Source organism: Equus asinus, chromosome 9 (assembly GCF_041296235.1).
Source record: "Equus asinus isolate D_3611 breed Donkey chromosome 9, EquAss-T2T_v2, whole genome shotgun sequence".
NCBI lineage: Eukaryota > Metazoa > Chordata > Mammalia > Perissodactyla > Equidae > Equus > Equus asinus.
This window is the reverse complement of record NC_091798.1, coordinates 38,632,536-38,647,363: the sequence shown is the minus strand read 5'-3', so window position 1 is coordinate 38,647,363 and position 14,828 is coordinate 38,632,536. Positions and strand designations below refer to the sequence as shown.

The window sequence follows — 14,828 nt, the reverse complement described above, 5'->3', positions numbered from 1 at the left end:
CACTCCTACTATTCAAATGTCTTTGAACCTAAAATACATAGAGAAATCTCAGGTGAAATTTTCATGAAATAGAATGCCTTCTAATTAAGGATATGGAATACAGTTAGATTTTCATATCGTGGGGTTTTAAATGACAAACCTAATGCCATCCAAATTTTCTCAAACATTTCATCTTTATTTTACTCAATAAAGAAACATTGGTAAGAATTATAGTCATGCATCCTATCTGATTATTTTGTTGGGACCATGCTAGTTCCCTATCCACAAATGCTGTTCCCCTCAGTCGGTAAAAATCAATAGGAACCAAATCTAACCTGTAAGTTTTTAGTGCCAGTAGTATGTGAAAGCTCTTTAAAAAATTAAGCAAGCTCTTTTAATAATTACTTTCATAAGTGCTCTTGGTGAACCTTTAACATAGCATCGTATAACTCTTTATTATATGCAATTTTAAGCTTTACCAATACGTAAAGGTGTATTACACCATTCTTGAAGAGGTGAGTGTAATAATTTCTAAAATCAGCACATTAGTTGGATTTTTCTTACTCGGTGCAATAATAAGATTGGACTCCAGGCGCCGCTGTTCACCAATCAGGGAATGGGAAGCTGCGCGCTACAGAGTCCCTCCCTCCCCCGCCTCAACAACACAAAGAGTGAGATGGATACTCACAGATCCTCCTGATGCTGGAAACTTAAAGTACTTCCCTTCGCTCTGTAATATATTTTGGACGCAGTCGGCCCCGTACTTCGTAGATACACAAGCTGATTAAGAACAAAACGGCTCAAGAAATCACAGAATATAGGCTCAGCCACTGCCATGGCGAATCGGCTACTGCGCCTGGACCGCCGGGGGCTGGTCCTAGTGTACATTTTTCTGGGGACGCTGCGGGAGTCTGGGGCCAGGAAGATCCGATATTCGGTGCCCGAAGAGACAGACAAAGGCTTCTTCGTGGGCAATATTTCCAAGGATCTGGGGTTGGAGCCCTGGGAGCTGACGGAACGCCGAGTCCGCATTGTCTCCAGAGGAAAGACGCAGCTTTTCGCTCTGAGTCCGCGAAGTGGCAGCTTGATCACCGCGGGTAGGATAGACCGAGAGGAGCTCTGTGAGACACTATCCTCCTGCTTATTAAATATGGAGATACTTGTGGAAGATACTCTGAGGATTTACGGAGTGGAGGTGGAAATAATGGATATTAATGATAACGCACCCAGCTTCCGGGAGGAGGAAGTAGAGATAAAAGTCAGTGAGCACGCAACTCCAGGATCACGATTTCCCCTTCCTAACGCTAGGGATCCGGATGTGGGAATAAACTCCCTCCAGCGCTACCAGCTCAACTCTAATAGTTACTTTTCCTTGCAAGTGCGAGGCGGAACGGATGGGGCCAAGAATCCCGAGCTAGTGCTGGAGGGGAGCCTGGACCGGGAGAAACAGGCTGCTCATCACCTCCTCCTCACAGCCTTAGATGGAGGAGATCCCATTCGCCAGGGCGCTGTTCCCATTCGTGTGGTGGTCCTCGATGTAAATGACCATATCCCAAAGTTTACACAGTCTGTTTATCGAGTGAGTGTTCCCGAGAACCTCAGCTCTGGAACTCGGGTGCTCATGGTAAATGCAACTGATCCAGATGAAGGAATCAATGGGGAAGTGGTGTATTCATTCCGGAATATGGAAAGCAAAGCTTCTGAAATTTTCCAGTTGGATCCTCGAACTGGAGAAGTCTTAATACGGGGGTCTCTGGATTTTGAGAAATATAGGTTCTATGAGATGGAAATTCAAGGCCAAGATGGTGGAGGTCTCTCCACCAGTGCTAAGATGTTGATCACAATTGTGGACGTTAACGATAATGCTCCAGAAATAACTATCACATCTTCTACTAATTCAGTGCTGGAGAATTCTCCTCCAGGTACAGTAATTTCTCTTCTAAATGTGCAAGATCAAGACTCCGGAGAAAATGGTCAAGTCTCCTGTTTCATTCCTAACAATCTGCCTTTTAAATTAGAAAAGACCTATGAAAATTATTACAAGTTGATAACAAACAGCGAGCTGGACAGGGAGCAGGTCCAGAGCTACAATATAACATTGACAGCCACAGATCATGGAAGTCCGCCTTTGTCTACAGAAACTCACATTTCACTGAATGTAGCGGATGACAATGATAACCCGCCCACTTTTGCTTACTCCTCTTACTCTGCCTACATTCCTGAAAACAACCCCAGAGGAGCCTCCTTCTTCTCAGTGACTGCTGTGGACCGGGACAGTAGAGAGAACGCCCAGATCACTTACTCTCTGGTTGAGGATACCCTCCAGGGAGCACCTCTATCTTCCTATGTCTCCATCAACTCTGACACCGGAGTCCTGTATGCACTGAGCTCCTTTGACTATGAACAGTTCCGTGACCTGAAGCTGTGGGTGACAGCACTGGACAGCGGGAACCCACCACTCAGTAGCAACGTGTCACTGAGCATATTTGTGCTAGACCAGAATGACAATGCACCAGAGATCCTGTACCCCACCCTCCCCACCGATGGCTCCACAGGCGTGGAGCTGGCACCCCGTTCTGCAGAGCCCGGCTACCTGGTGACCAAAGTGGTGGCAGTGGACCAAGATTCTGGCCAGAATGCCTGGCTGTCCTACCTCCTGCTCAAGGCCAGTGAGCCAGGGCTCTTCACGGTGGGGCTGCACACGGGCGAGGTGCGCACGGCGAGGGCCCTTCTGGACAGAGATGCACTCAAGCAGAGCTTGGTGGTGGCCGTCCAGGACCACGGCCAGCCTCCACTCTCAGCCACTGTCACACTTACTGTAGCTGTGGCTGACAGCATCCCAGACATCCTGGCTGACCTGGACAGCCTCGAGTCTCCCGCCAATCCTGATGAATCTAGCCTCACACTCTACCTGGTGGTGGCAGTAGCCGCTGTCTCCTGCGTCTTCCTCGCCTTTGTCATTGTGCTGCTGGCGCTCAGACTGCGGCGCTGGCACACGTCACGCCTGCTCCAGGCTTCAGGAGGCGGGTTGGTGGGCGTGCCCGCCTCGCACTTCGTGGGTGTGGATGGGGTGCGCGCTTTCCTGCAGACCTATTCCCACGAGGTCTCCCTCACTGCGGACTCGCGGAAGAGTCACCTGATCTTCCCCCAGCCCAACTACGCGGACACGCTCATCAGCCAGGAGAGCTGTGAGAAAAGCGAGCCACTCTTAATTGCTGAAGATTCAGCTACTGGTTTTGGCAAATGTGACCCTACGAGTAATCAGGTGAGATTTATTTCCTGCTTCCCAATTGCTGGTGTCTCTGCACAAGTCTTAAGTGGCTTTTTTCCCCTAAGCCTATTATAAAAACTGTTTCCGGGGGAGGGACATGTTCAGTTCATACAGAGCAATACATGTGAGTATCTGTACTTTACCTTTCGTGAAATTACCATCCTTTTTCAGAAAGCTTTTGTGAAAGTCATTTTTTCTTAGTCCTGGAATATTTCCTTTTGATTCCAAAGATCCAGTTCGGTTATCATGGCATGCTTTATAGTAAGTTGAATTTTAGTAATATTTTTCCATCATCAGTGTCTGTGGCTTTCCATGTCAACTGGTTATGATTCGAATTAATGATTCACAAACACTTTTTATTTCCGTGCTTCAACTTCACATTGCCTCTGCTGATTTATAATTTTATGCTACCATTATTTGCTTTACTTCTAATATTCAAATTTGACCCTGTTGATTCAATAGCACCCTCTCTCTAGCTCTTTCCCTTGTCTATCTATATACATGTACACACACGCACACACATACACATTTACACTTGTAAGCTTTTCTCTGAGCAGGAAACAATTCTATTTTGATTTTTGATGACTGGTAATATGTTTAGATCCTGTTGATTATTTCAACTTTGTCTCATTTATTTATTCCACCAAAATGGACATACTGACTGCCTTTTAATTACTAGACTCTCTTGGGAGAGGAAATGTAGAACACATTTTTTCCCTTAAGTTCTAGATATCTTTCTTATTTCTATAGCGATCCTATCTTCAAAATAATTGTTCTGAAGAAATCATTGAGTTGTCGAACTGGTATTATTACCTTTTATTCGTTTACTTGTACTTTAGTGTCTGTGTGTATATGTGTTGAAGTGTTTATTGTTTTGTTTTTGGGGTTTTTTGGTGAGGAAGGTTGGCCCTGGGCTAACATTTGTTGCCCATCCTCCTCATTTTGCTTGAGGAAGATTGTCCCTGAGCTAACATCTGTGCCAGTCCCCCTCTGTTTTGTTTTTGCGATGCTGCCACAGCGTGGATTGATGAGCAGTATGTAGGTCCATGCCTGGGATCCAGGCCCGCAAACCCCAGGCCACCAAAGCGAGCACGCGAACTTAACCACTATGCCCCCAAGCTGGCCCCTGTGTTGAAGGTTTCTTTTCATGCAGTAAATTCACTTACAGAAATCATTTTGATCTGGAATTTCATAAAAAGTTATTTTCAAATCTGCTAAACATGCTTACTTTTTCCAGATTTATTCATATAGGTTAGTTTGTGTATATAAGAGATGGAGTAGATATGTAGACTTTATGAGACTGATTTAGCTGGTATTCTACTGGATATTTTTTCTTTGTCTTCAATATGCCTATGAGTCATGCATTCCTTCTTTATTTCCTTCAAACCTCATTTTATTACATAGAAGTATATTTAATTCTTATATTCAGAACCAACTTGTTACTGAAGCCCTGAGAGTTACCTGATAACATGTGTGTTATCTGAAGCAATGTCTAGGAAAGTCACGTGAGGAAAGGAGACTTATCTAGGCTATCTGATCCATAATCAGTTCAGCTCAGCACTCTCACACCACTTCTAGATATTTAGCCCAAATTACTTGCATATTCATATTACCTTTCAAGTTTTCCTTCCCGATTTAGGAATTGACCTTAATATAATTAACTATAAATTGAGTGACTAATGTTTGAGTGAAAAGAATTTCACCTTTTAGGAGAGGGAAGTCCTGCAACAGATGCCTGCATTTGTCTTGAAGTCAAGAAAAATGTTAGAGTGTGTGAGCATGTAGTGATAGAATTTATGTTTATGGAATTCCAAACTGAGAAAAAAGATTTAGGGTATTTTACTTGAACAGAATTAGATGAATAAAAAGGATATGAAGTATTTGCTGGTAAAGGGAAGTTGTTCCATAATCTTTTAACATAGCCTGAACTAGTTCTTGGAGAATAAAAAGGAAAGGTTGGCATTGAAACTTGAGATTAAGAAGGTTATTTTGACTCAGAGGTAGTGATAAAGTTCTGTTAATGTGCAACATACAGTCCAGTTAAAGAAAAGAATAAAAATAAAACTCTCTCACATTTCATGTCGTTAAATTTCTATGGTAATCTACTAGCATATGCTTTTATATTCTGTTTATGATGAAAGTGTAAAACACTTAACAATCCTCTGCATAAATCTCTTTTATAAGTAAGAAGGAAGGCTTTATGGCATTGGCCATCCTTATCCTGTGTATATCTTACATAGCTTTGAGCTCTCCTCTAGTTTCCTCTGATAAACAGAGGAGGAAAATTATCTGCACATCCGACTGAAGATAATACTGGGTGTTATTTCATGGCTGTTGAAATTTCCCCATACCACTTGGTAGGGCTGTTTTCCCACGTGGTCTTGTTCTAAGTCTTGTTCTTCCAATATATGTATTGCCTCTGATTAAGAAAAGACAAACTTTTCTCATTACTGGATTGATAGCTTTTCTATAGGATGCCATCTCTAAGGAACCTTCTTTGGTAGTAAACGCTGGAAAATAGACACATCCAAAACTCGTAAACTGCCTCCTTCCCTATACATCAGTCCAACATACCTGTCGGAGTACCGAATCTCATTCCGTAGTTTCGTCTTCTGACTGCAGTTTTCTAAATAGACTCTGAGCGCCGCTGTTGGCCGATACGCTGCAGGAGTTGGAGTCCGGGATCCACCCGGGTGGTTTTCTGCGCAGTCACAGAAGCAAGTCGGAAAGAGAGGAGCCCGGTCTCGGGCTCTCCGCTTGGCAAATCTGATTCCGGAATACGGACTGGGATGCCTTTAAACTGGGAGCGTTGAGTTTTCTACGCGGTGGAATAGATATTTTAGACGCAATTTGTAAAGCATCTTCTCTTAACATCCGAGACTGCAGCAACGCGGAGAAGGATGGGAAATAGGGCGAAGCTGAGGAGCAGTACCTGGCGGCGGCAAGTACTCTTTCCCTTCCTGCTGCCTTTGTTCTGCGGGGCGCTCTCCGAGCAGATTCTCTATTCTATTCCAGAAGAAATGGCCAGGGGCTCTGTGGTGGGGAACCTCGCTGAGGACCTGGGGCTGCATGTACAGGATTTATTGACCCGCAACCTCAGAATTAGTGCAGAGAAACAATACTTTACCATAGACAAGGAGACCGGGAACTTACTTGTGAGTGACAGAATAGATCGGGAGTCGCTCTGCTCCCAAAACCCTCTGTGTGTCTTACCCTTAGAGATTGTAGCAGAGAATCCTCTAAATGTTTTTCACGTAAATGTGATGATAGATGATATAAATGACAATCCACCTCATTTCCCGCAAAACAACATTGTTTTACAAATTAATGAATTTGTAATTCCAGGGACTCAGTTTGGGCTGGAATCCGCTATAGATGCAGATGTAGGGCCTAACTCTCTCCAGAGTTACCAACTCAGCTACAGTGAGCATTTCTCTCTGATAGTGAAGGATAAGACTGAAGGCAAGAATGCCCCGGAATTAGTGTTGGAGAAGTCCCTGGACCGGGAACAACAGAGCTCCCATCTTCTGGTCCTGACAGCAATGGATGGGGGTGACCCGGTCCGAACTAGCACCACTCAAATCAGGATCAAGGTTACTGACGCCAATGATAACCCCCCAGTGTTCAGTCAGAATGTGTACAAAGTTAGCCTGCGGGAGAACTTGCCCCCAGGCACCTCTGTGCTAAAGGTGACAGCCACCGACCAGGATGAGGGCATCAATGCAGAGATCACCTACTCCTTCAAAACACTACGAGATATTGGAAACAAGTTTATGCTAGACCATCAAAGTGGAGAAATTAAATCCAAAGACCCCATAGACTTTGAAATCAGTAGCAGTTATACCATGAGCATAGAGGCCAAGGACGGTGGAGGCATGGCTGCTGAATGTAAAATTATACTAGAAATTGTAGATGAGAACGACAACACCCCAGAGGTGGTTTTCACTTCAGTGTCCAGTTCCATAACCGAGGACGCAGAACCAGGGACGGTGATAGCTCTGTTCAAAACATATGATCAAGATTCGGGAGAAAATGGAGAAGTCACATGCCTCATAGAAGAAAAAGTTCCTTTCAGAATTGTACCTTCCTCCAATAATTACTACAAGCTTGTAACAGATGGGGCCCTGGACAGGGAGCAGACTCCAGAGTACAATGTCACCATCACAGCCACCGATAGGGGCAAGCCGCCCCTCTCCTCCAGCAGAAGTGTCACACTACACATTGGCGACATCAACGACAATGCTCCAGTTTTCCACCAGGCCTCCTACGTGGTCCACGTGGCCGAGAACAACCCGCCCGGCGCCTCCATCGCCCAAGTCAGCGCCTCGGATCCCGACCTGGGACCCAACGGCCGCGTCTCCTACTCCATCGTGGCCAGCGACCTGGAGCCGCGGGCGCTGTCGTCCTACGTGTCGGTGAGCGCGCAGAGCGGGGTGGTGTTGGCGCAGCGCGCCTTCGACCACGAGCAGCTGCGCGCCTTCGAGCTGACGCTGCAGGCCCGCGACCAGGGCTCGCCCGCGCTCAGCGCCAACGCGAGCCTGCGCGTGCTGGTGGGCGACCGCAACGACAACGCGCCAAGGGTGCTGTACCCGGCGCTGGGGCCCGACGGCTCGGCGCTCTTCGACACGGTGCCGCGCGCCGCGCAGCCCGGCTACCTGGTCACCAAGGTGGTGGCGGTGGACGCCGACTCGGGACACAACGCCTGGCTGTCCTACCACGTGCTGCAGGCCAGCGAGCCCGGACTCTTCAGCCTGGGGCTGCGCACGGGCGAGGTGCGCACGGCGCGTGCTTTGGGCGACAGGGACGCGGCCCGCCAGCGCCTGCTGGTCGCCGTGCGGGACGGGGGACAGCCGCCCCTCTCGGCCACCGCCACGCTGCTCCTGGTCTTCGCAGACAGCCTACAAGAGGCGCTGCCGGACCTCGGCGACCATCCTGCACCCTCTGAGCCCCAGGCTGAGCTGCAGTTTTACCTGGTGGTGGCCTTGGCCTTGATCTCCGTGCTCTTCCTGCTGGCGGTGATTCTGGCCATAGCCCTGCGCCTGCGACGCTCCTCCAGCCCCGCCGCCTGGGGCTGCTTTCAGCCTGGTCTCTGTTCTAAGACTGGGACAGGGGTTTCTCCCAACTACAGTGAAGGAACTTTGCCTTATTCCTACAATCTGTACGTTGCCTCCGATTCTCAGAAAACAAGATGTAATTTTCTCACTATGACGCCAGAAATGGTCCCCCCACAAGATCTTTCCAAGGAAGCTTCTTTGGTAGTAAGTGTCACTGACGAGAACAACAAGTTAAGCTCTAAGTGTGTTGCTTCTACTCGCGTGACTTTCAGTGAATGCCTTTCATCTACAAATGGGTTTTCAATATAATTTCAATTTTGAAATAATTTTCAAATATTTCAAAATATTTTCACAATAATTTCAAAGTATTAATTTTCAAATCAATATTTTGGCAAGAAAATCTTAAACAGATTATATCTACTATCACTTCAAGTTTGTTTGCCCATTCTCAATATTTTCCTTTCCTTTTTGTGTGAGCCAGTAACTTCATTATGAGCCCTCAAGTATTTTGAAATATTCTGACCCTTTCACCTGATATATTCTTTATCCACACACACACAATCTCCTTTACTGTCAGAAGTGGGTTTTGTGTGGTACTGCCATTCAAATATTTTTAATTGAAGCATAAATGTTTTCTTTCTGTAGATGTTTCTCTTTCCTATAACATCAATATCTGGATTATATAAGGCTTTATTAACTACAAAGTGAGGGGAAAATGCATGAGAAAAGGCTTTAAAAAATAAGGACATAGTAATGATTTGATAATATTCAGGAGCACTTGCTAGAGATTCTTTGAGTCCCACTGAATAGGTCAATTTTATGCCTAATCTTTTCTCAGAGCTAACTGTAGATTTCCTCCCAACTTTAAAGATGTTATATATAGTATACCTGCCACACAAGCTTATCCTCAGAATCTAAATATTTACATTTATGAAAGCACAATAACAAAATTTTTTTCCTGTATTTTGATGGGCTTCCAAATGTATTACCAGTAATACTCGGTAATTGAAATTAGGTTTGTTACCCAAAAAAAGGTAAGTTTATAATATTCTTTGGGTTACTAGTTTTCCTAGACATTCTTTTCAAATATATTTGTAAGTTGTGGAGTACTACCCTTATTTCCAGTAAATGTGAGTTGGAATGCTTCCACTTTCTTCTAAAAATGTTAATGTGCCTTCTTCACTTGACTTCCTGCCAGGTGTGATTCTGATAACATGTACAATCACGTTTCTTATTTTTAGGTTTCCATATTATCATGAAAATTTTATTTTTAAATGTTAAATGTCAACACCCTGTTAAATTAGTTCTTCCATTTGGGGAAATTTAAGAATCTATCAAAAAATTTTGCCCTAAGTTATAGCTGAGTGAGAAAGTTTAAATGATTTCTCAAAATGGGAAACTGCCAAGGAGATGGCCCATAATAGGTGTGTTGGGGGGGGAGGGTGATATCAAGGCCCGTGCACTAAAATTATAAGGTGAAAATTACTGTGTATGGAAACTTCGAATTCATTTAAAAGCTCATTGGAAAAATCAGAATATGCCTACGGCTACAGAAAATCTCAAGAAAATGGCTCTGTGTGAAAAATTTTAGAGAAATAAAAAGACGCTCACTGAAATTTCCATTAAAATGAATGCTGTAGTTTTAGTCAGCTTCCCTTCCATCCCTATTTGAAGAACAGTAGGTGGAGCTATTTAAGGTCTAAAAACCAAAAATCCTTTCCCGGAGTTCAAGATTGTGCAGTAATTGGTTAGGACTCTGAGCGCCGCTGTTCACCAATCAGGGAGAGAAAAGCAGCGAGATCCTGCTTGCCGTGCACGCGCCTGAAGCACAAAGCACAGATAGTTCGCAACGAACCGTCTCCGAGACTGTGAGGAAACTGGGCAGAGGAGCTCTGATCCCCAACTGTCAGATTCCAGGACGGAAGATCTGATCCTGACTTCGGTGGTCAAAGGAAGAATTGGAAGTAATCTTCGAGGAAGGTGACAATGAAACCTGCGCGACTGCCCCAGGACTGCAAAGGGCTGGTCCTGCTGGGAGTTCTTCTGGGGATTCTGTGGGAAACTGGATGCACCCAAATCCACTATTCAGTTCTTGAGGAGCTGGAGAAAGGCTCCAGGGTGGGCGACATCGCCAAGGATCTGGGGCTGGAGCCCCGGGAACTGGAGGAGCGAGGAGTCCGCATCGTCTCCAGAGGTAGGACTCAACTTTTCGCTCTGAACCCGCGCAGCGGCAGCTTGATATCCGCGGGCAGGATAGACCGCGAGGAGCTCTGTATGGGGGCCATCAAGTGTCAACTAAATCTGGAGATTCTGATGGAGGATAAAGTGAAAATATACGGGGTGGTGGTAGAAGTGAGGGACATTAATGATAATGCTCCCTACTTCCCAGAAAGCGAATTAGAAATAAAAATGAGTGAAAACGCAGCCCCAGGGATGCGGTTCCCCCTTCCCCACGCTTGGGATCCGGATATCGGGAAGAACTCTCTCCAGAGCTACGAGCTCAGTAGCAATACTCACTTCTCCCTGGACGTGCAAAGCGGAGCGGATGGTAACAAGTACCCGGAATTGGTGCTGGAGCGCGCCCTGGACCGCGAGAAAAAGGCCGTTCACCACCTGGTCCTCACGGCCTCCGACGGGGGCGACCCGGTCCGCACTGGCACCGCGCGCATCCGCGTGATGGTTGTTGATGTGAACGACAACGCGCCGGCGTTTGCTCAGTCCGAGTACCGCGTGAGCGTTCCGGAGAACGTGGCCGTGGGCACTGAGCTGCTTCTGGTAAACGCCACGGACCCTGATGAAGGAGCCAATGCGGAAGTGACGTATTCCTTCCGGTACGTGGACAACAAGGCGGCCCAAGTTTTCAAGCTAGATTGTAATTTAGGGACAATTTCAACAATAGGGGAGCTGAACCACGAGGAATCGGGATTCTACGAGATGGAAGTGCAAGCAATGGATAACGCAGGATATTCTGCACGAGCCAAAGTCCTGATCACAGTTTTGGACGTGAATGACAACGCCCCTGAAGTAGTTGTCACCTCTCTCTCCAGCTCCATTCTGGAAAACTCTCCCAGTGGGACGTTAATTGCCCTTTTAAATGTAAATGATCAGGACTCTGGGGAAAACGGACAAGTAATCTGTTTCATCCAAGGGAATCTGCCCTTTAAATTAGAAAAATCTTATGGAAATTACTATAGTTTAGTGACAGACACACTCCTAGACAGAGAACTGGTTCCTAGCTACAACATCACAGTGACTGCTACTGACCGAGGAAGTCCGCCCCTGGCCACGGACACTCACATTTCACTGACTGTGGCAGACACTAACGACAACCCGCCCACCTTCTCTCGTGCCTCCTATTCTGCCTATATCCCAGAGAACAACCCTAGAGGAGCCTCCATAGTCTCCGTGACTGCCCGAGACCCTGACTATGGAGAGAACGCCCAAGTCACTTACTCCCTGGCTGAGGACACCCTCCAGGGAGCACCCCTGTCCTCCTACATCTCCATTAACTCTGACACCGGAGTCCTGTATGCGCTGTGCTCGTTTGATTATGAGCAGTTTAGAGACCTGCAACTGCAAGTGATGGCGCATGACAGTGGGGACCCTCCTCTCAGCAGCAATGTGTCGCTGAGCCTGTTTGTACTGGACCAGAATGACAATGTGCCCGAGATCCTGTACCCCACCCTCCCCACCGATGGCTCCACAGGCGTGGAACTGGCACCCCGCTCTGCAGAGCCTGGCTACCTGGTGACCAAGGTGGTGGCGGTGGACAGAGACTCAGGCCAGAACGCCTGGCTGTCCTACGTCCTGCTCAAGGCCAGTGAGCCAGGGCTCTTCACCGTGGGGCTGCACACGGGTGAGCTGCGCACTGCGCGGGCCCTGCTGGACAGAGATGCTCTCAAGCAGAGCTTGGTGGTGGCCGTCCAGGACCACGGCCAGCCCCCACTCTCAGCCACTGTCACTCTCACCGTGGCCGTGGCCAACAGCATCCCAGACGTCCTGGCCGACCTAAGCAGCCTCGAATCTCCCATCAACCCTGACGACTCTGGCCTCACGCTGTACCTCGTGGTAGCGGTGGCCGCTGTCTCCTGCGTCTTCCTCGCCTTTGTCATAGTCCTGCTGGCGCTCAGACTGCGGCGCTGGCACACGTCACGCCTGCTCCAGGCTTCAGGAGGCGGGTTGGTAGGCGTGCCCACCTCGCACTTCGTGGGCGTGGACGGGGTGCGCGCTTTCCTGCAGACCTATTCCCACGAGGTCTCCCTCACCGCAGACTCGCGGAAGAGTCACCTGATCTTCCCCCAGCCCAACTACGCGGACACGCTCATCAGCCAGGAGAGCTGTGAGAAAAGCGAGCCTCTTTTGCTGTCAGGTGACTCGGTATTTTCTAAAGATAATCATGCCTTAGTTCAGGTGAGTCCACATCAAATATTCTTCTCTGAGCTTTAAGCAAAATATCTCTTATATAGGTAATTATTATATATTTGGAATTTATAAAGCAGACAACAATAAATTTATACATACATGGCAGATACCAATGACAACCTAGTCGCCTTCCCTCATGACTTATTTATAACAATTTTTATATGTTATATATAAAAATTTACATCCTCTTTATAAAGTACTTTTTTTTTTGTTAAGCATCGCTTCAAAATTGCAGTAATTGTTTCTGGTCATTAGGAATGCATACATTTATGCTTTCTCAGTGGACTGAGTCATTTCATGGTTTCAAGTCATTCATGAACTTCCAAATAGGGTGAGTTTATTTCTTACCCATTTAAATTTTTCTCACTGAAATATGCAAACTGTGTCATCATGAGGAAAGACTGAAGAGATTGTTTCGTTTTCTTTTTTTTTTATTGAGGTAACATTATAATATTATGTACATTTCAGGTGTACATGATTATATTTTGATTTCTGTGTAGACTACATCGTGTTCACCACCCAGAGACTAATTACCATCCATCACCGTACACATATGCTCTTTTGCTCCTGTCGCCCTCCCCCTCTGGTAACCACCAATCTAATCTTTATATCTATGTGTTTGTTGTTGTTGTTGTTGTTTTCTTCCACTTATGAGTGAAATCATATGGTATTTTACTTTCTCTGTTTGATTTATTTCACTTACCATAATACTCTTAAGGTCCATCCATGTTGTTGCAAATGGCAAGATTTCATCTTTTTTATGGCTGAGTAGTATTGCATTGTGTATGTATACCACATCTTCTTTATCCATTCATCTAATGATGAGCACTTAGGTTGCTTCCAAGTCATGGCTATTGTAAATAATGCTGCAATGAATATAGGGGTGCACATATCTTTTCGAATTAGGTTTTCCTGCTCTTTGGATAAACACCCAGAAGTGGAGTGGCTGGGTTGTACGGTAGTTCTATTGTTAATATTTTGAGAAATCTCCATACTGTTTTCCATGGTGGCTGTACCAGCTTGCATTCCCTCCAGCACTGTATAAGTGTTCCTTTTTCTCAATATCCTCTCCAATACTTGTTATTTCTTGTCTTGTTAATTATAGCCATTCTGACGGGGCATGAGGTGATATCTCATTGTAGTTTTGATTTGCATTTCCCTGATAATTAGTGAATTGAACGTGTTTTCATGTGCCTTTTGGCCATCTGTATATCTTCTTTGGAAAAATGTCTGTTCAGATTCTTTGCCCATTTTTTAATTGGGTTTTTTGGTTTTTTGTTGTTGAGATTGTTTCTTTTTCAACCCCATTATAGATTTTGGGACTATAATATCTGTATACGTTTCCAGATTAGATATTTCTTTTGCCCATTTTACCCATACTGATGATCTTAATGATGACTTTGCAAAACATTCAGAGTTAACAAATTGTGTTTTGAGTGTATTTTGGGTACTGTGGTGAATTTGCAGTAATTCTCTCTTCTTCTTATATTAAATTTCCCATAACTTTCACATACATGGAAAGTTTTCTGGAAAGTGCACAGATTCTAAGTGTTTCCTGAGAACTTTATGCTTATTGTAGAATGTTGAACAGAAATTGAATTCTATAGTATATTATTCTTGGGAAGGTATTGCTGGAACCTGTGAGAAGCCTAGTTTCTTTTGGTGAATTCTGTAAAGGTGTAGGGAATCATAACATCCTAATTATTTTCTCTTTACCTATTTGTTGCATATCTACTTTCAAAAGTACAACAGTTAATTAAAACCTAGACTTATATAAGAGATTGGAAACCATTTAGAGAATGAAAGATAATCAAATGGTCCTAAAATGAGACAGTTACTGCTACTGAGATTCACATGTCACTTTATGCTTCTTGACAACCAAGACAAAAAAAAGAATGATTCCAGTTATCTGATTTTTTTAAAGGGAAGTTTTTGTGTTTATCTAAAAATGCAAACTTTGTGTTGACATTAAGTTACAAATGGAATTTAATTTCTACATAATATTGAGAGGAATAGAGGGCAATATACCTCCTGTTGTTTTGTAAAAGTTATCAAAATGTTTATCACAGGGCCATTTCTCATATGGTGGTCAATTCAAAGTG

General features: G+C 45.2%; 1 protein-coding gene across 22 annotated transcripts in view; it reads left to right on the top strand.

Annotated features, from left to right (window-relative positions):
- The window catches only part of LOC106836957 (protocadherin gamma-C4), a 172,211-nt gene that overhangs the window by 96,001 nt on the left and 61,382 nt on the right, over positions 1 to 14,828 (top strand). The window contains exon 1 of one of the 22 annotated variants that reach the window (XM_070518068.1): positions 633 to 3,244. The exons of 19 other annotated variants lie outside the window; for them this stretch is intronic. In XM_070518068.1, coding sequence (XP_070374169.1) covers positions 815 to 3,244 — 2,430 coding nt within the window. In that variant the 5' untranslated portion in view covers positions 633 to 814. Of the gene's footprint in view, positions 1 to 632; positions 3,245 to 5,945; positions 8,509 to 10,290; positions 12,715 to 14,828 lie in introns of those variants that run through there. 2 more of the 22 variants (XM_070518081.1, XM_070518071.1) reach the window with 2 other exon arrangements.